The sequence below is a fragment of the Hevea brasiliensis genome, chromosome 6, assembly GCF_030052815.1.
Source record: "Hevea brasiliensis isolate MT/VB/25A 57/8 chromosome 6, ASM3005281v1, whole genome shotgun sequence".
NCBI lineage: Eukaryota > Viridiplantae > Streptophyta > Magnoliopsida > Malpighiales > Euphorbiaceae > Hevea > Hevea brasiliensis.
In genome coordinates this window covers 1025848-1046641 of record NC_079498.1, presented here as the reverse complement: position 1 = coordinate 1046641, position 20794 = coordinate 1025848, and the positions used below count along the sequence as shown (strand labels likewise).

The 20794-nt window shown below is 31.0% G+C and overlaps 2 protein-coding genes across 2 annotated transcripts; both read right to left on the bottom strand.

Annotated features, from left to right (window-relative positions):
• Nucleotides 1-8748: 8748 nt before the first annotated feature.
• LOC110649305 (UPF0481 protein At3g47200-like) lies at nt 8749-9297 on the bottom strand. The gene has a single exon (XM_021803824.2). The coding sequence runs from the start codon at nt 9295-9297 to the stop codon at nt 8749-8751; it is 549 nt and encodes a 182-aa protein (XP_021659516.2).
• A 9459-nt stretch (nt 9298-18756) lies between these two features.
• LOC131180929 (UPF0481 protein At3g47200-like) lies at nt 18757-19305 on the bottom strand. Its single transcript, XM_058149239.1, has one exon. It carries the CDS (start codon nt 19303-19305, stop codon nt 18757-18759), a length of 549 nt encoding a protein of 182 aa, XP_058005222.1.
• Between the last annotated feature and the right edge of the window lie 1489 nt (nt 19306-20794).

Below are 20794 nucleotides of genomic sequence, written 5' to 3'. Positions count from 1 at the left end.
TATTCTTTTTATTCTTTCCCTTTATTTTCTTTTATTTGAAACTCATTTGTTAATTTGATGTTTGGATTTATTTTTATTGATTTTGAGTTAATACTTGACATTATGAGTGGTTAATTTCTTAGCTAGGGATTTGATGTAGCTTGACTTGATTTAATTTCTAGATTTTGACCAAATTTACTCTATTTTGCTAATAGTTCTTATTTTTTAGTTTAATGCTTTTGAGTATCATGATCAAATACTTGAATTATATTACATTTATAATCTATGGTTGAAAAATATGATTATGAGTTTGATTTGATAATAACTATCATAGATTTCAATTAAGAGTGAAGACTAAGATTGGATTTATGAGGTTTTATTGAAATAGTCTCTTTTTTTTATGCTCTAATCAATTGAATAATTCTCTATAGAAATAATAGGGGTTAATTCTTTAATTAGAAAGTTTGATGATGCCCAGAAGGGGTTATTAAATGCTTTTAATTATTTATCCTTTCAATAATAGTTAAAATTAATTATTAGACCAAATTGATTGAGATTAATTATTTGGTCAAGTGAAATCAATATTCCTAGCTATTTTTATTTGAATTTAAACACAAATACTTCATTGCTTTTATTAGTTAAATTCCAATATTAGTTAATTTCATTCTTAGTTCAATTTTAATTTCTTAAATTTAATCCAATTCGATTGTCTAGATATTATTAAAATTAACATAAATTTTGGTAAGTAAAAACAATCCTCGTGGGAACGATATTTTACTCACTCTTTATTACCTGTACGATTCCGTGCACTTGCGGACTAGTATCAAGCCTCCTAAAGTTAACATTTAATTTTTCAAAAAGGTATAAATATTAATGAGATAAAAAGTTAATTTATTTTCTTTTAAGTATCTAAACAACATTAATGAGGATTAAAAATTACAAGAGTAATAATTACCCCCTTGTGTTAACCTCGTGCCAAATAACTCCTTACATGATTGGAGGGGCTCCAGATTGGCTACTCCGCCCAAAGTTTCTGGTCTTTCGATTTTCTGTAATACCCCGAATTTTCAATATAATTATTTTATATGCAAATATTAATATTTTATTATGTTAAATATTTTGAGAATTTATTTGAAATTTTTTAAATTTTAAAAATTGGATTTGATTTTCTTAAAATAATAAATTTTATTAATTTTTAAAAATTAATTTAAAGATCACGTGACAAATTTAAAAATATATTTGAACTCTATAAATTTTTCTGAGTTTTTTGAAAATTTTTCAAATTTTTCGAGTCTCGTTTTGAGTTTCAGGGTAGAGTAAAAACTTAATTTTGGGTATCCTAAATCAAATTAACTTAATCAAACATGATCGGATCGGACCGATCCCCTTTTTCTTCTTTATCTCCTCTCCTGCGCGTCACCCGACTGGCCTCCTTCTCCTCTCATTTTCTCTCTCCTCTTTCCTCCCCTCGCCTGCCAGCTACCGCCCTCCCTTCCCCAGTCACCACCGCACCTCCCCTAAGTCTCTCGGCCACCAGCCGATATCCCAGGTGGCCGAAAAATCGCGCCAAAGTCCTCCCTTTCGCACGCGAGACTTTTCAAATTTCAAGGTCAAATCCGGTCGATTTGACCACCAATCGGACCAGGTCTTGTCCCAAACACCTTCTACTCCTCGAGAACTTTCTGTAGATACCAAGATCACAAATTTTCATCTAGCGAATTGTCCAGTTTTAGCCCAAAAAGTTTTAGCTCATTTTGACTTTTGGGCTAAATTTCTCCCAAACTAGGAACCCTACAAAAATTCTGAGAGCACCGGCATGCTTCACTAGATGAGAGCTTCGTAGTAATATAAATTTTAAAATTTTCTGATACAAAATATCTGGTGGATTCCATGGACTTCACAATAGTTTTTCGGGTTCTAAATGAGCTTATTTATTTTTGTAAAAATTATATTCTAACCCCTGGTAGTATGGGCTTTGCGTAGATACCTTTGTTTTGTGAAAATTTGACCAGCGCCCAGATCTATAATTTCGGATTGGACAGACAGACTGCCGGAGCCATTTTAGAATTGGATTGGAATTGTGGTCCTCCCTACCATTTGCAGACTCCCCAGACACATTCCAGGCATCATAATTGACGTAAGTAAACTCGAACTTTATATTTCTTCATTTACCTAGTGCCAGATTTAGAATAAAAATCCATAAAATATTTGTTGGTAGCTAGAAAATTATAATTCCTTTTGCATTAGCTTTATAATATTGTTAAGAGCCACGGGACAAAATTTTAGAAATTTAGTGCTCGTTTGAATGATTTTTATAAAATGTTAGTTTTAGGGATTAAAACATAATTTTTTTTTAATTTGGTGAGTATTACCTATTTTGGAGGGTTCAGGAGGGGCCATATGATGTTGATGGGATATAGATTGAGGTGTATGAGTCAAAAGTGTTATTTGAGCCCTTGTGCAGGTTAGGTAAATCCTAAAGCTAAATTTTTTGCAAAATCTAGGCTGTCTTTGACTCTTTTAAAATTTTATTTTAAGTAAATATTGATCAGTTTGTAATATAATTGTTTAGGTGAGTCGGGCCTACCTTCCTCCTTCGCCCAGCCGTCGTAGTGACTTGTGAAGTACTATGAGTAGATATTGATTTTACTTATAATTTCAATATTATTATGCATTCAAGGCATATTCATGCATCACTTGTAGATATATATACATAGTTATTTGCTAGGCATGCCTTGTATTGCATTTGTATTTGATGACATTGTTGTGGTTGTTGCTTTATAGCGATATGGAGCCGCGTGTGTGAGTTGAGCCGCGTGTGTGAGTTGATGTGCATGTGGTATGTATATGGAGATGGGTAGGACGGGTAGACGCAGCTGGAGCTTTACTCGCTGAGACCCGATCCTTATTATGGATAAGTCAGAGTAGGCACGACTTGAGTTGATCTCGTTGGCCCTCTTATTTGGATATTAAGAGAAAGTCCAGCTTTGAATTGATCTCGCTAGCAAAGGTTGGAACTAAGAGCTGTATAGGGGATCAATTCCTATACATATATATATGTGAGTATGGATTTGACACACGGGTGTGTGAGTGCTCCAGATTGCCTTTGGTGTGATTATGACTTGACTTGTTTAAATTGTGTGAAGATTTTACATTTCATTCTTAGGGATACACTAGACTTAGATAGTTATAGAAATTGTATATAAAATCAATATCTTACTCTATGAGTCGAACGCTAACTCTTGTTCATCATTTTTTTTCAGGCTACAGGAGGGCTTTTCTTTATGACTTACATGCTTTCTTCCTCGGAGGTCTACTAGTCACTGTATTTATATTTATATTATGTTATTGATTTAAACTCTAGAATTCCGCATGTGCTAAAAATATTTTATTGATTTTGGGTTATAAAAGATTATTAATTGAGGTTGTAAACTTAATATTATGTATATATAGTTGAATGGGATGGACATATATATATGATGGATGAGGGAGCTGAGCTCCCATTAGACTTCATTGATTGATTGAGGATTGTAAGGGTGAGCTGAGCTCTCCAAATTTGTATATTTTATTATTACAGGTCAGGTGAGTTGAGAACTCCCCGTTAGATGATTCAGGATATGGCCGAACTTTGTCCGGTTGATTTCTTGATAATGGGCTTGGATATGGGCTTTAAGGTTGGGCTAGAGAATAGTGAGGCTTACTATGGACTTTGGGGGGCCTTATGCTGATCCAAGTCCTAGTGCTAGTCCGGCCCGTGGGATCAAGTCATGACATTTTCATTGCTACGTGACAATGGTGGAGCCAAAATTTCAAAAGAAAAGTTAATATCAAGTCAATTGGGTATGATTTTTGCGAATAGCAAAAAATACTTTTTTGCATCATTATGAACTCTGGACTGGTCTCCACCTTGAGCAAGTTCTCTAAGTAAGCCAGAAGTTGTCATCTAGATGTTGGAGGACCTTGGGATCCATGGGGGTTTAGTTGACCAAAGAAATGCTGGTGGGTATTCTGAATTAGGAGGAAGTTGGACCAGAAGCTCGGCGAAACATCTTACTCTATTCTTTTCATCTGTTTCACCAGGTATCCTTTGGATTGAAACTCCTCCAAGCAAGATGGAAAGATTTATGATCTCGTCTTCTTGTTTATCAATAGGAAGAGAATTGAACAAACTTGCTGCGAGAATACGATCCTTGGTATTGCTATCCAACATCTTCAGCTCTTTACTCTTTGTCTCTTGCCGGCTATGTATATATGTTGTCAGAAAAATTCAGCCTTCTGTAGTTTGCCTTCATCATTACTGGAACAACTATCTATAGAGGACAAATTTTTATTTGGTCAGTTTATCATGAATTTAAAGTATAAATATGTGAAATTCAGAGTCTCACTATATATCTTACTCGTCTTGAATTCATGATAGATCAAGTTTAGGAAAAAAAATTTTATATAAGAGAAATTTATAGAGATAAATGTACATTTTGTTATTTAATTCTTCAATTTTAAATCTTTCGAATTAGGATTGTAAAGGAATATAATTTTAAATAATTATTAAAAAAAATCATGCCACTTAAATTTATCACATATTACCTATTCTATCTATCAATTACTCAGATAAATTTTTTAAAACTATTTCAATCATAACCTAGATAGATGAGATTTTGGCAATTTGTACTTTAGATTCAAGTGATATCACAATCAATTTGCCTGTATAGAGAATAGGATAAGTTATATATATAACCGATTCCTTAGTTTGGTTCACATTCGATATAACTGTGTTTTGATTCTTCATTAAAAATTAAAATTGAACTAAGTATTAATTTAACATAATTTTAATTTAGTATGATTTTTTTATTAAATTTGAAAATTAAAAATGGTGCACACCCATTGATATGGAAGTGTGAAAGATCCAAAGCAATGTTATCTCATTCACTTATTGCTAAAGGTGGAATTCAATTAACGTTTTCATTAATTTAAGAGTTCGAGTTTTATCAATTATTCTTCTCAATGATAGTCTATAAATTAATTTCTCAATGAGATTGAAGATATGTTTTAACTTGAAATAAGAACATTTCCCATCACTTAAACTTTTTATTTATTCTAAAATAATATAGATATATATTACGTGGAGAATTCTTTTTTTTTTATTATTTTTTTAATTTTTTATCAAATTATATAAATATAAATTTTTAATAATTATGAATTGTTAAAAATAATTTTATATATTTCAATTGTAAAATAAATTATTTTTTAATATAAATATTTTTCAAAAAATAAATCCACATTATAATTTTAAACAAATTTTAATATAAGCGATTGTTGCATTTGGTATTTAAAATTTTTTTTTTATCCGAACATAATGTTATATATATGTTTTAATTTGGTATCAAGGTTAAATTTAAAAAAAATATATTATTTTATATCTTATTAATATTTTTTTAATTAAATTTTAATTAAAATTTATTTAAAAATATACTTTTTTTTTCAATAATAATTCTAATAAGTAATAACAATGACAAATATAACGTTCTGTGTGAAAAAATATTTGAAAAATAATTCTTTTTATCTAAATTCAATTTATTATAAATTTAAAATATAAATTATATAATAAAATTTATATATTAAATATATAAATTTTATATAATCATGTCTCAAATTTAGACAAAAATATGAGCCACAAAAGTCCCATTAAAATATAGTTACATTGGATAACCATTTTAGTTTACGTCGTGTACCGAACATCATTTATTGTCGGAGGGCAGAGGTGGAGCAACAATGTCCACAAATTTCAAATCAAAAATAAAAAAAAAATAAAATTATGAGTCTTACCCAATATTAATATAAAAAGTTAAAATTTTATACATGCGAAAACACTAAAATTTAATATTTTTAGTGTATTATAAAATTAGCCAATAATAGATATACCACGTGAAAAATGCTCTTTTATTTTATTATTTTTATTATTATTTTAAATTTTCCAAATGATAAAAAAATATAAACTTTTAATAATGAAGTATCATTAAAATTACTTATAGATTGAATTTTATATATTTTATTTTTAAAAATATAAACTTCCCTGCTGGTTCTTTTTGGTTGGGCTCTGTATTTATCAGGATTGGGTTGAGAGACGTGACAAGGGCCATTACAAAAGAGTAGTCGTATGACGATCCTTTCTATCATTACTTGATTTTTGAAACAAACGTTGATTTCGTTACATTTCAACTTTTAGTTTTGGCCATTATGAAGCATGGAAATTATCAGGATGTGTCTATAGAAAGTTCGAGCCATTAAGTGTTTTGCAGAACAAAATGCCATATGAGATGTTGCATGGAAAGAAGCCAACTTATGCACACCTAAGGAGCTTCGGTTGCCTTTGTTATGCGCATGTGAATGATCAAATGCATGATAAATTTGCTCCTCGGGCCAGAACAGGTATCTTTGTTGGATATCCATATGACAAAAAGGGATACAAAATCTTTGACTTGGAGAACAAGATGATTTATGTCTCTAGAGATGTTGATTTCTTAGAAGAAAATTACCCATTTGCGCATATTTTCAACAACAGCCATTGATTCTCCAATTAATATGAATTCTTCTATTGTTGCTAATACTCCTTTTAGTGCGTTGGAACCACATAATTCTATTGGCAGTGTATCCAATGCAGATGACATAACCAGGGCCTGCCAATCATTGGATGGAGTTGAATCAACTAATATTCAATATGTTGCTCCAAGTGAATCAATGTCCATTTCACATGCTGAATCAGATTCTCATATGCCATCTATGTCCACAGCAATACTATCTTCAGCTATTCACATATTAGAAAATTCAAATGATAACGCTCATAATCCATTGGGTAAAAGGCAAAGAAAAGTCTCTCATTTACTATCAGGATATCATTATACTTTGCCTCCCTCTCTCACTCATTCGGCTGACTAGACGGCCTCTCTCACTCCATCAGCCAACTCGACGGTATATCCTCTCTCCCACTTTATTTCTTATTTCAAGTTTTCACCCACTCATGCTGCTTTCTTATCGGCCATCTTGTCAAATGATGAGCAAAAACATATCATTAGGCAGTCAAACATCAACATTGGAGGGACGCTATGACAAGAGAAATTTCTGCTTTAGAAGCTAATCGCACTTGAACCTTGCAATCATTGCCACCAGGAAAGAGAGCAATAGATTCCAAGTGGGTCTATGAAATCAAATATCAGCCAGATGGTAGCATTGAGCTCTATAAAGCATGTTTGGTTGCGAAAGGATACACTCAGATTGAGGGAGTTGATTTTCATGAGACTTTTGCTCCCGTTGCAAAACTAGTCACTGTTCGGTGCTTGTTAGCCATTGCTTTGATCAAACAATGGGAGTTGCATCAACTAGATGTCAATAATGCCTTTTCACATGGCGTCTTGGAGGAGGAAGTATACATAAAAATACCTCAAGGGTTTACCAAACAGGGGGAGCATCGTGTTTATCGCTTGCGAAAGTCTCTATACGGTCTATGACAAGCATCCATAAATTGGTATCAAAAGTTCACCACTGCCTTACTTGCTATTGGGTTCCAACAATCTATAGCTGATCATTCCTTATTTATTTTTCTCGTGGATCCTCTTATGTTGCTATACTGTTTTATGTTGATGACATCATAGTCACAGGCACTGATTCAGATCGAATTGCAAAATTAAAATGCTATTTGGATGATAAGTTTCATATAAAGGATCTAGGCAAACTCAAGTATTTTCTTGGCATTGAAGTGGCTCGTTCTTCAAAACGAATTGCTTTGAGTCAACGCAAGTACACTCTTGACATTTGGCCGAAAGTGGACTCACAGGTTGCAAACCCGTTTCTTCTCCCATGGAGCAGCAACATAAGCTTTCTCTTGAAATAGGATATATTTGTGCCAATCTAGAACAATATCGGTGACTTGTTGGTCAATTGCTCTACCTCACAATTACTTGTCCAGATATCAATTATGCAGTACACATTCTTAGTTAGTTTATGCATGCTCCAAGGAAACCACACTTAGATGCAGCATATCGTGTGTTACAATATTTGAAAGGTAATCCTGGCCAAGGAATATTGCTCCCTTTCGATAGTTCACTAGAATTACAAGCATATTATGATGCTGATTGGGCAGGGTGTTCTACTACTCGAAAATCTACCACTGGTTGCATCATTTTTCTTGGTTCCTCACCTATCTCATGGTGCTTGAAAAAGCAAACCTCCTCGGCCGAGGCAGAATATCGAGCAATGGCTACTACCACCAGTGAAATTATCTGGCTTAAAAGCTTATTACAAGATCTCCATGTTTCACACATTTCATCGATCCCTTTGTTTTGCAACAATCCTGCTGCTATTCACATTGCTGCCAATCCAATATTTCATGAACGCACGAAACATCTTGAAATCGATTGCCACTTTATCTGTCAACACATTCAAACCAAAGTCATCACTCCAACAACAATTTCATCCACTCATCAGTTGGCGAACATCTTCACCAAAGCGCTTGGTCGCGACCATTTTCATTAGTTACTGGTCAAGTTGGGCATTTCACAACTGCATGCTCCAACTTGAGGGGGAGTAACGAATGTATACTTTAAAGACTTACCTTACTTTGTTGATCTTGTATAAATTTACCTTAATTTGCTGATTGGGTTGTTTTGGTGTAATCTCTATTGATTATAATTAACATAATTTTAGGATTTGATTTGATACACTAGCTGTATATATAGCTTTGTAATCTTAAGGAGAAACACAAGTCAATTTTCTCATTCAATCTTTCTTTTCAGGAACATTGCTTGAAGACGAGATTGACAATCCAAACAAAGTGTGAAGAACAGACGAAGGAACTAGATTCTCTAGCATGAGAAGATCCGTCATGATAGAATGCAATATCCATGGCACATTGAATATAGGACCATTGTGATCATCACGTTCTCCTCGAAACTTGCGGAAGAGCTCAATAATGAAGCATCCATCAAGTACCATCATTTCAATGAACTCACGGCCTCCATATTTTATTTTGGTACTCTCTGGATAGCACTCCCTTATCGCCGCCTTCATATTTGCGATAGCATTGTAGAAGTCATCGTAGCCAACACTTGCTCGAGCAAGAATAGACTCAAGATATCGGAATTTGTGTTCTTGAATCATTTCGAGTTCAACTTTTCCATGGTGGTAGGGGCCGATGGACACAATTTGTGGTTGAAAGGCCTTTGAGTGAATTTTCATAAGGCTTTGAGGCACTTGAAATATGGAACAAGAGCTCCTACCCGCTGTTTTCCTCAGCAACTTGGGCACTTTCTTGGCTTGTTTCTCCATTGAATCAGAACATTTATTGTCCTGATAAATTTTAAATTATTTTTATTATTATTTTAAATTTATCAAATGATAAAACAATATAAACTTTTAATAATGATGTATTCTTAAAACTACTTATAGATTAAATTTTATATATTTTATTTTAAAAATTATTGAATTACTTATTTAAATTATTATTAATAATGATATTTTTCAGAAAATAATTTGCCATTATAAATTTTTATAAATTCTAATTCAAGTGTTTGTTGCATTTGCAAATTTAAGTATGATCATAAATATAAAAATAATCAAATATTATTTGATATTAAATATGTAAAAAATGGTCCTTTCATGGATTGAAACTCTTCCTAGTAATTCATCACTCTCTTACAGCTCCTGAATCTCCTCCTTTTGTTCACTTTTAAATAGAAAACAGAAATAAACTTGGCATTATCCATTTCTAACCCAGCCTTTTGTTTTCTGGTGGTTCTTTGTGGTTGGACTCTGTATTTATCAGGATTAGGCTGAGAGACGTGACAAGGACAATGGCAAAAGAGTAGTTATACGACAATGCATTCTCTTAGTGCTTGATTTTGAAAACAACGGTGGATTTCATTTGGATATATATATATATATATAGAGAGAGAGAGAGAGAGTGTTACATTTGGACTTTTAGTTTTGACCATTATTGGGAAGCATGGAAATTATTATTCCTTTTTAGATTCAAAGTTGAATTTTCAAAGTTATAAATACATCATTAAACTAATAATTTAGTAATGCAAAATATTTCTTATAGGGTGTAATTAATATATGCTTAACCTTATATATAAAAATAAATTTAATAACTATCAAGTCCAATAAGCTCTACTATTTTTTTATTTAAATTATATAAATCTTTATTGATTTATAGATTTTATTAATAAGATGGTCACTCAATGAATTATATCTAAAGAAAATAAAAATTGACTTTCATTCATTACTTTTATACAATTCATAATATTTTTAATTAATAGATAGTTATGTTACTTTTAAATTTCAAACAATTAATTCAACATGATTTATTTATCGTATAATTAATATATTTTCACACAAGTATATGCACTCACACACACATATATATAATTTTATATTTTGGTCCTCACAATGTGATAGTTAGCTTCACCATTGTTATTTACATTTGAATTCATGTATTTATTATACACACTTTAATTAATTTTATATGATTAAATGATCATAAAATTTATTCTCATATGAAATCAAACTTGTATTAAATGCATAATATCTCATAGTATCAGAGGTAAGAAGTTCAAATTTTGATAATCTCTATCATTTAAAAATTTTGAAAGTAATGAAATTTTTGATATTGTCATGGTTTGTTCTTCATTAAAAATAAGAATGGAATCAAAATAATAAAATAAATTTAATTTAAAATAATTTTAATTAATTTAATACCACATTCGTTCCATACAAAAGGATTTACTTTTGTTTGTAAATCCATATACTTTTGTTTGTAAATGATTAAAAAAATATACTTAATATAGTTCAAGTAATAAATTTTATTTAGTTTTTTTTTTCCAATATACCCCACTTATATTGATATGTTAAAAATTAAATAATTCATGCGATTAAATTATTATCATAATTAACAAATTTTATTTTTTTAAATGCATTTTAAATAAGAGTATAATAAGAAGTTAATAAATAAATTACTATCTTAAAAAATAAAATGGCCTATAATTTGGGATAGAAATATATCTTTGTGGAAAGGGAATATAATTTTCAATTTATAAAAGATTATTAATTGAGGTTGTAAACTTAATATTATGTATATATAGTTGAATGGGATGGACATATATGATTGATGAGAGAGCTGAGCTCCCGTTAGACTTCATTGATTGATTGAGGATTGTAAGGGTGAGCTGAGCTCTCCAAATTTATATATGTTGTTATTACAGGTCGGGTGAGTTGAGAACTCCCCGTTAGATGATTCAAGATATGGCCGAACTTTGTCCGGTTGATTTCTTAAAAATGGGCTTGGATATGGGCTTTAAGGTTGGGCTAGAGAACAGAGAGGATTACTATAGACTTTGGGGGGCCTTATGCTGACTAAAGTCCTAGTGCTGGTCCAGCCCGTGGGATCAAGTCATGACATTTTCATTGCTACGTAACAATGGAGCCAAAATTTCAAAAGAAAAGTTAATATCAAGTGAATTGGGTATGATTTGGCAAATAGCATAAAATACCTCTTTGCATCATCATGAACTCTAGACTGGTCTACACCTTGAGCTTCTCTAACTAGATCAAAAGTTGTCATCGGGATGTTGGTGGACATTGGGATCCCTGGGGGCTGATTTGACCAAGCAAACGCTGGTGGGTATTCAGAATCAGGAGGAAGTTGGACCAGAAGCTCGGCGAAACATCTTACTCTGTACTTTTCGTCTGTTTCACCAAATATCCTTTGGATTGAAACTCCTCCAAGTAAGATGGAAAGATTTCTGATCTCCTCTTCTTGTTTATCAACAGGAAGAGAACTGAACAAACTTGCTGCGATAATACGATCCTTGGTATTGCTATCCAACATCTTCAGCTCTTTACTCTTTGTCTCTTGCCGGCTATATATATATGTTGTCGGAAAAATTCAGCCTTTTGTAGTTTGCGTTCATCGTTACTGGAACAACTATTTATAGAGGACAAATTTTAGTTTAGACTCAGTTTATCATGAATTTAAAGTACAAATATGTGAAATTCAGAGTCTCACCATATATCTTACTTGTTTTGAATTCATGATAGATCAAGTTTAAAAAAAAAAATTTTATATAAGAGAACTTTATAGAGATAAATGTACATTTTGTTATTTAATTCTTCGATTTTAAATCTTTCGAATTAGGATTGTAAAGGAATATAATTTTAAATAATTATTAAAAAAAATCATGCCACTTAAATTTATCACATATTACCTACTCTAACTATCAATTACTCGGATAAATTTTTTAAAACTATTTCAATCATAACCTAGCTAGATGAGATTTTGGCAATTTGTACTTTATATTCAAGTGATATCACAATCAATTTGCCTGTATAGAGAATAGGATATGTTATATATATAACCGATTCCTTAGTTTGGTTCACATTCGATATAACTGTGTTCTAATTCTTCATTAAAAATTAAAATTGAACTAAGTATTAATTTAACATAATTTTAATTTAGTATGATTTTTTTATTAAATTTGAAAATTAAAAATGGTGCACACCCATTGATATGGAAGTGTGAAAGATCCAAAGCAATGTTATCTCATTCACTTATTGCTAGAGGTGGAATTCAATTAGCGTTTTCATTAATTTAAGAGTTCGAGTTTTATCAATCATTCTTTTTAATGATAGTTTATAAATTAATTTCTCAATGAAATTGAAGATACGTTTTAACTTGAAATAAGAACATTTCCCATCACTTAAACTTTTTTTTTATTCTAAAACAATATAGATATATATTACGTGGAGAATTCTTTTTTTTATTATTTTTTTAATTTTTTATCAAATTATATAAATATAAATTTTTAATAATTATGAATTGTTAAAAATAATTTTATATATTTCAATTGTAAAATAAATTATTTTTTAATATAAATATTTTTCAAAAAATAAATCCACATTATAATTTTAAACAAATTTTAATGTAAGTGATTGTTGCATTTGGTATTTAAATTTTTTTTTTATCCAAACATAATGTTATATATATATATATATATATATATATGTTTTAATTTGGTATCAAGGTTAAATTTTTTTAAAAAAATATCATTTTATATCTTATTAATATTTTTCTAATTAAAGTTTAATTAAAATTTATTTAAAAATATACATTTTTTTCAATAATAATTCTAATAAGTAATAATAATGGAAAATATAACGTTCTGTGTGAAAAGATCTCTAAGGAATGATTTTTTTTATTTATATTTAATTTATCATAAATTTAAAATATAAATTATATAATAAAATTTATATATTAAATATATAAATTTTATATAGTTATGTTTCAAGTTTAGATAAAAATATAGGCCACAAAAGTCCCATTAAAATATAGTTACATTGGATAACCATTTGAAATGTCCACAAATTTCAAATCAAAAATAAAAAAAAAATAAAATTATGAGTCTTACCCTATATTAATATAAAAAGTTAAAATTTTATACATGAGAAAATACTAAAATTTAATATTTTTAGTGTATTATAAAATTAGCCAATAATAGATATATCACGTGAAAAATGCTCTTTTACTTTATTATTTTTATTATTATTTTAAATTTACTAAATGATAAAAAAATATAAACTTTTAATAATGAAGTATCATTAAAACTACTTATAGATTGAATTTTATATATTTTATTTTTTAAAAAAATATTAAATTACTTATTTAAATTATTATTAATAATGATATTTTTCAGAAAATAATTTGGCATTATAATTTTTAATAAATTCTAAATTAAGTGTTTGTTAATTGGATTTGCAATTTTAAATATGATCATAAATATTTTTTTTATTTAAATAAAATTTTAGGTCAAATATATACTGATAATCATACATTACTTGATATTAAAAACGTAAAAAATAGTCCATTCGTGGATTGAAACTCTTCCAAGTAATTCAGTACTCTCTTACAGCTTCTGAATCTACTACTTTTGTTCATTTTCAAACAGAGAACAGAACAAACTTGGCACTGTCCTTTTTTAGTCCAGCCTTTTATTTCCTGCTGGTTCTTTTTGGTTGGGCTCTGTATTTATCAGGATTGGGTTGAGAGACGTGACAAGGGCAATTACAAAAAAGTAGTCGTATGACGATGCTTTCTATCATTACTTGATTTTTGAAACCAACGGTTGATTTCGTTACATTTCAATTTTTAGTTTTGGCCATTATGAAGCATGGAAATTATTAGGATACATCTATAGAAAGTTTGAGCTCATATATATTCATTATTAGATTGAATTTTTATATATAAATTCATATACTTTATATATACACTTTAATTAATTTTGTACATATTTCAATATAAATATTTAATTTAATGATAATTAAACTTATTCTCATATGAGTTCGAACTTATATTATATACACCCAAATTATTATTACTTTTTAGATTCAAAGTTAAATTTTCAAAGTTATAAATACACCATTAAATTAATAATTTAATAATGAATAATATTTTTTATAGGTGTAATTATCATACACTGAATTTTGTATAAAAATGAATTTAATAACTATCTTTATTGTCTTTGGATGAAAGGATAAAACTGGAGCGAAACAAATCTAGTAAGTGTACCCCATCCAGATTCTTGTGTTTAACTTGGATTTCAGCTTCAGTCCTCGTTATTATATGATTAAAGAATCGTAGGATTTGTTTTGTCAAGGGGGGGAACTAATGAATGTATACTTTAAAGATTTATCTTAGTTTGCTGATTTTGTATAGACTTACCTTAATTTGTTGATTCGGTTGTTTTGGTATAATCTCAATTGATTGTAATTAGCATAATTTTAGGATTTGATTTGATACACTAGCTGTATATATAACTTCGTAATCTCAAGGAGAAACACAAGTCAATTTTCTCATTTAATCTTTCTTTTCATAGTATCAAAGTAGGTTGTAAAATCTTAGCTTGTTGAACCATGGCAGGAGATGATTTGAACAATGAAAATACAGGAGATACTAGAGAGTTGGTCATGAGTGTCAATCAAAACAAAGCACCTGGAAAGTGAAATAATAGACAAGGAAAGCTGGGAAATCATGGATAAATCCGGCAACAAAGGGACAACAGTATAATGAATAAGACAATCCCCTCAAGAGCAGCTTTTACCGCTGTCATAGATGAGAGTGAGTCTCCAATTTCAGGGCTCACTTCTGCACAACATCAACAATTATCGGCTCTATTAAGTGGGCAAAATGCAGCACTCAACAAACCATCAGTAAACATGGCCACTTCATCAAGCTTTTCTGGTAAGACAAAAGACGCATGGATAATTAATACCGGAGCCACACATCATATAACAAATAAAATTGACTCTTTGTCAAATATGATTCCTGGCTCAAGTATACCTCCAATTCAAATTCCTAATGGAGAAATGGTAATAGAAGAAGCCTTGGGACAAGTTGCTATTGATAAAGAATTGGTTATTGAACAAGTACTCGGAGTGCCTAATTTTTGCTTCAATTTATTATATGTCAGCAGATTGACAAAAGATTTAAATTGTTCATTAACTTTCTAGTCAAATTTTTTGTCATACAGGACTTACACTCAAAAAAGCTGATTGGAGTGGGTAGAGAACAAAATAGTTTTTATTACTTGGAGCCATTGAGAGGAGGGAAGGCACTAGTGGCGAGGCACACTACTGCAAGTTTATGGCATTGTCGCTTGGGACATCTACCAATGAATAAATTATCTCTAGTTCCAGATTTTCATGTTTTTTTTTAATAGTGAGGACAATTCAGTTTGTGAAGCTTGTGACAAAGCAAAACAAACAAGATTACCTTTTTCTATTAGTACGAATAAAAAGATGCATGCTTTTGATTTACTTCACTGTGATATTTGGGGACTGGGGACCAAATAGAATAAGGTCACATTCTGGTTCATATTATTTTTTGATGATAGTGGATGATTTTAGTCGAGCAACATGGGTGTTTCTTATGAAGCACAAATGAGAAACCAATGGATATTTGCTACAATTTTTCAATTGGGTTGCAACCCAATTCAATGCGAAAATTAAAATTTTGCGAACAGATAATGGCTTGGAGTTTACTCATAGAGATTTGCTAAAATTTTATTTTGATAATGGAATGGAGCATCAGACCAGTTGCACATATACACCACAACAAAATGGCGTAGTTGAATGCAAACATAGACATCTCTTGGAGGTAGCACGTGCACTGATGTTTCAAGCAAGCCTACCTAAGATGTTTTGGGGTGAGTGTGTACTAACTGCTGTATATTTGATCAATCGCATGCCATTAAGTGTTTTGCAGAACAAAATGCCATATGAGATGTTGCATGGAAAGAAGCCAACTTATGCACACCTAAGGAGCTTCGGTTGCCTTTGTTATGCGCATGTGAATGATCAAATGCACGATAAATTTGCTCCTCGAGCCAGACCACGTATCTTTGTTGGATATCCATATGACAAAAAGGGATACAAAATCTTTGACTTGGAGAACAAGATGATTTATGTCTCTAGAGATGTTGATTTCTTAGAAGAAAATTACCCATTTGCGCATATTTCAACAACAGCCATTGATTCTCCAATTAATATGAATTCTTCTATTGTTGCTAATACTCCTTTTAGTGCGTTGGAACCACATAATTCTATTGGCAGTGTATCCAATGCAGATGACATAACCAGGGCCTGCCAATCATTGGATGGAGTTGAATCAACTAATATTCAATATGTTGCTCCAAGTGAATCAATGTCCATTTCACATGCTGAACCAGATTCTCATATGCCATCTATGTCCACAGCAATACTATCTTCAGCTATTCACATATTAGAAAATTCAAATGATAACGCTCATAATCCATTGGGTAAAAGGCAAAGAAAAGTCTCTCATTTACTATCAGGATATCATTATACTTTGCCTCCCTCTCTCACTCATTCGGCTGACTAGACGGCCTCTCTCACTCCATCAGCCAACTCGACGGTATATCCTCTCTCCCACTTTATTTCTTATTTCAAGTTTTCACCCACTCATGCTGCTTTCTTATCGGCCATCTTGTCAAATGATGAGCAAAACATATCATTAGGCAGTCAAACATCAACATTGGAGGGACGCTATGACAAGAGAAATTTCTGCTTTAGAAGCTAATCGCACTTGAACCTTGCAATCATTGCCACCAGGAAAGAGAGCAATAGATTCCAAGTGGGTCTATGAAATCAAATATCAGCCAGATGGTAGCATTGAGCTCTATAAAGCATGTTTGGTTGCGAAAGGATACACTCAGATTGAGGGAGTTGATTTTCATGAGACTTTTGCTCCCGTTGCAAAACTAGTCACTGTTCGGTGCTTGTTAGCCATTGCTTTGATCAAACAATGGGAGTTGCATCAACTAGATGTCAATAATGCCTTTTCACATGGCGTCTTGGAGGAGGAAGTATACATAAAAATACCTCAAGGGTTTACCAAACAGGGGGAGCATCGTGTTTATCGCTTGCGAAAGTCTCTATACGGTCTATGACAAGCATCCATAAATTGGTATCAAAAGTTCACCACTGCCTTACTTGCTATTGGGTTCCAACAATCTATAGCTGATCATTCCTTATTTATTTTTCTCGTGGATCCTCTTATGTTGCTATACTGTTTTATGTTGATGACATCATAGTCACAGGCACTGATTCAGATCGAATTGCAAAATTAAAATGCTATTTGGATGATAAGTTTCATATAAAGGATCTAGGCAAACTCAAGTATTTTCTTGGCATTGAAGTGGCTCGTTCTTCAAAACGAATTGCTTTGAGTCAACGCAAGTACACTCTTGACATTTGGCCGAAAGTGGACTCACAGGTTGCAAACCCGTTTCTTCTCCCATGGAGCAGCAACATAAGCTTTCTCTTGAAATAGGATATATTTGTGCCAATCTAGAACAATATCGGTGACTTGTTGGTCAATTGCTCTACCTCACAATTACTTGTCCAGATATCAATTATGCAGTACACATTCTTAGTTAGTTTATGCATGCTCCAAGGAAACCACACTTAGATGCAGCATATCGTGTGTTACAATATTTGAAAGGTAATCCTGGCCAAGGAATATTGCTCCCTTTCGATAGTTCACTAGAATTACAAGCATATTATGATGCTGATTGGGCAGGGTGTTCTACTACTCGAAAATCTACCACTGGTTGCATCATTTTTCTTGGTTCCTCACCTATCTCATGGTGCTTGAAAAAGCAAACCTCCTCGGCCGAGGCAGAATATCGAGCAATGGCTACTACCACCAGTGAAATTATCTGGCTTAAAAGCTTATTACAAGATCTCCATGTTTCACACATTTCATCGATCCCTTTGTTTTGCAACAATCCTGCTGCTATTCACATTGCTGCCAATCCAATATTTCATGAACGCACGAAACATCTTGAAATCGATTGCCACTTTATCTGTCAACACATTCAAACCAAAGTCATCACTCCAACAACAATTTCATCCACTCATCAGTTGGCGAACATCTTCACCAAAGCGCTTGGGCGCGACCATTTTCATTAGTTACTGGTCAAGTTGGGCATTTCACAACTGCATGCTCCAACTTGAGGGGGAGTAACGAATGTATACTTTAAAGACTTACCTTACTTTGTTGATCTTGTATAAATTTACCTTAATTTGCTGATTGGGTTGTTTTGGTGTAATCTCTATTGATTATAATTAACATAATTTTAGGATTTGATTTGATACACTAGCTGTATATATAGCTTTGTAATCTTAAGGAGAAACACAAGTCAATTTTCTCATTCAATCTTTCTTTTCAGGAACATTGCTTGAAGACGAGATTGACAATCCAAACAAAGTGTGAAGAACAGACGAAGGAACTAGATTCTCTAGCATGAGAAGATCCGTCATGATAGAATGCAATATCCATGGCACATTGAATATAGGATCATTGTGATCATCACGTTCTCCTCGAAACTTGCGGAAGAGCTCAATAATGAAGCATCCATCAAGTACCATCATTTCAATGAACTCACGGCCTCCATATTTTATTTTGGTACTCTCTGGATAGCACTCCCTTATCGCCGCCTTCATATTTGCGATAGCATTGTAGAAGTCATCGTAGCCAACACTTGCTCGAGCAAGAATAGACTCAAGATATCGGAATTTGTGTTCTTGAATCATTTCGAGTTCAACTTTTCCATGGTGGTAGGGGCCGATGGACACAATTTGTGGTTGAAAGGCCTTTGAGTGAATTTTCATAAGGCTTTGAGGCACTTGAAATATGGAACAAGAGCTCCTACCCGCTGTTTTCCTCAGCAACTTGGGCACTTTCTTGGCTTGTTTCTCCATTGAATCAGAACATTTATTGTCCTGATAAATTTTAAATTATTTTTATTATTATTTTAAATTTATCAAATGATAAAACAATATAAACTTTTAATAATGATGTATTCTTAAAACTACTTATAGATTAAATTTTATATATTTTATTTTAAAAATTATTGAATTACTTATTTAAATTATTATTAATAATGATATTTTTCAGAAAATAATTTGCCATTATAAATTTTTATAAATTCTAATTCAAGTGTTTGTTGCATTTGCAAATTTAAGTATGATCATAAATATAAAAATAATCAAATATTATTTGATATTAAATATGTAAAAAATGGTCCTTTCATGGATTGAAACTCTTCCTAGTAATTCATCACTCTCTTACAGCTCCTGAATCTCCTCCTTTTGTTCACTTTTAAATAGAAAACAGAAATAAACTTGGCATTATCCATTTCTAACCCAGCCTTTTGTTTTCTGGTGGTTCTTTGTGGTTGGACTCTGTATTTATCAGGATTAGGCTGAGAGACGTGACAAGGACAATGGCAAAAGAGTAGTTATACGACAATGCATTCTCTTAGTGCTTGATTTTGAAAACAACGGTGGATTTCATTTGGATATATATATATATAGAGAGAGAGAGAGAGTGTTACATTTGGACTTTTAGTTTTGGCCATTATTGGGAAGAATGGAAATTATTATTCCTTTTTAGATTCAAAGTTGAATTTTCAAAGTTATAAATACATCATTAAACTAATAATTTGGTAATGCAAAATATTTCTTATAGGGTGTAATTAATATATGCTTAAACTTATATATATAAATAAATTTAATAACTATCAAGTCCAATAAGCTCTACTATTTTCTTATTTAAATTATATAAATCTTTATTAATTTATAGATTTTATTAATAAGATGGTCACTCAATGAATTATATCTAAAAAAATAAAAATTGACTTTCATTCATTACTTTTATACAATTCATAATATTTTTAATTAATAGATAGTTACGCTACTTTTAAATTTCAAATAATTAATTCAACATGATTTATTTATCGTATAATTAATATATTTTCACACAAGTATGTGCACTCATGCACACATATATATAATTTTATATTTTGGTCCTCACAATGTGATAGTTAGCTTCACCATTGTTATTTACATTTGAATTCATGTATTTATATAAACACTTTAATTAATTTTATGTGATTAAATGATCATAAAATTTATTCTCATATGAAATCAAACTTGTATTAAATGCATAATATCTCATAGTATCAGAGGTAAGAAGTTCAAATTTTGATAATCTCTATCATTTAAAAATTTTGAAAGTAATGAAATTTTTGATATTGTCATGGTTTGTTCTTCATTAAAAATAAGAATGGAATCAAAATAATAAAATAAATTTAATTTAAAATAATTTTAATTAATTTAATACCACATTCGTTCCATACAAAAGGATTTACTTTTGTTTGTAAATCCATATACTTTTGTTTGTAAATGA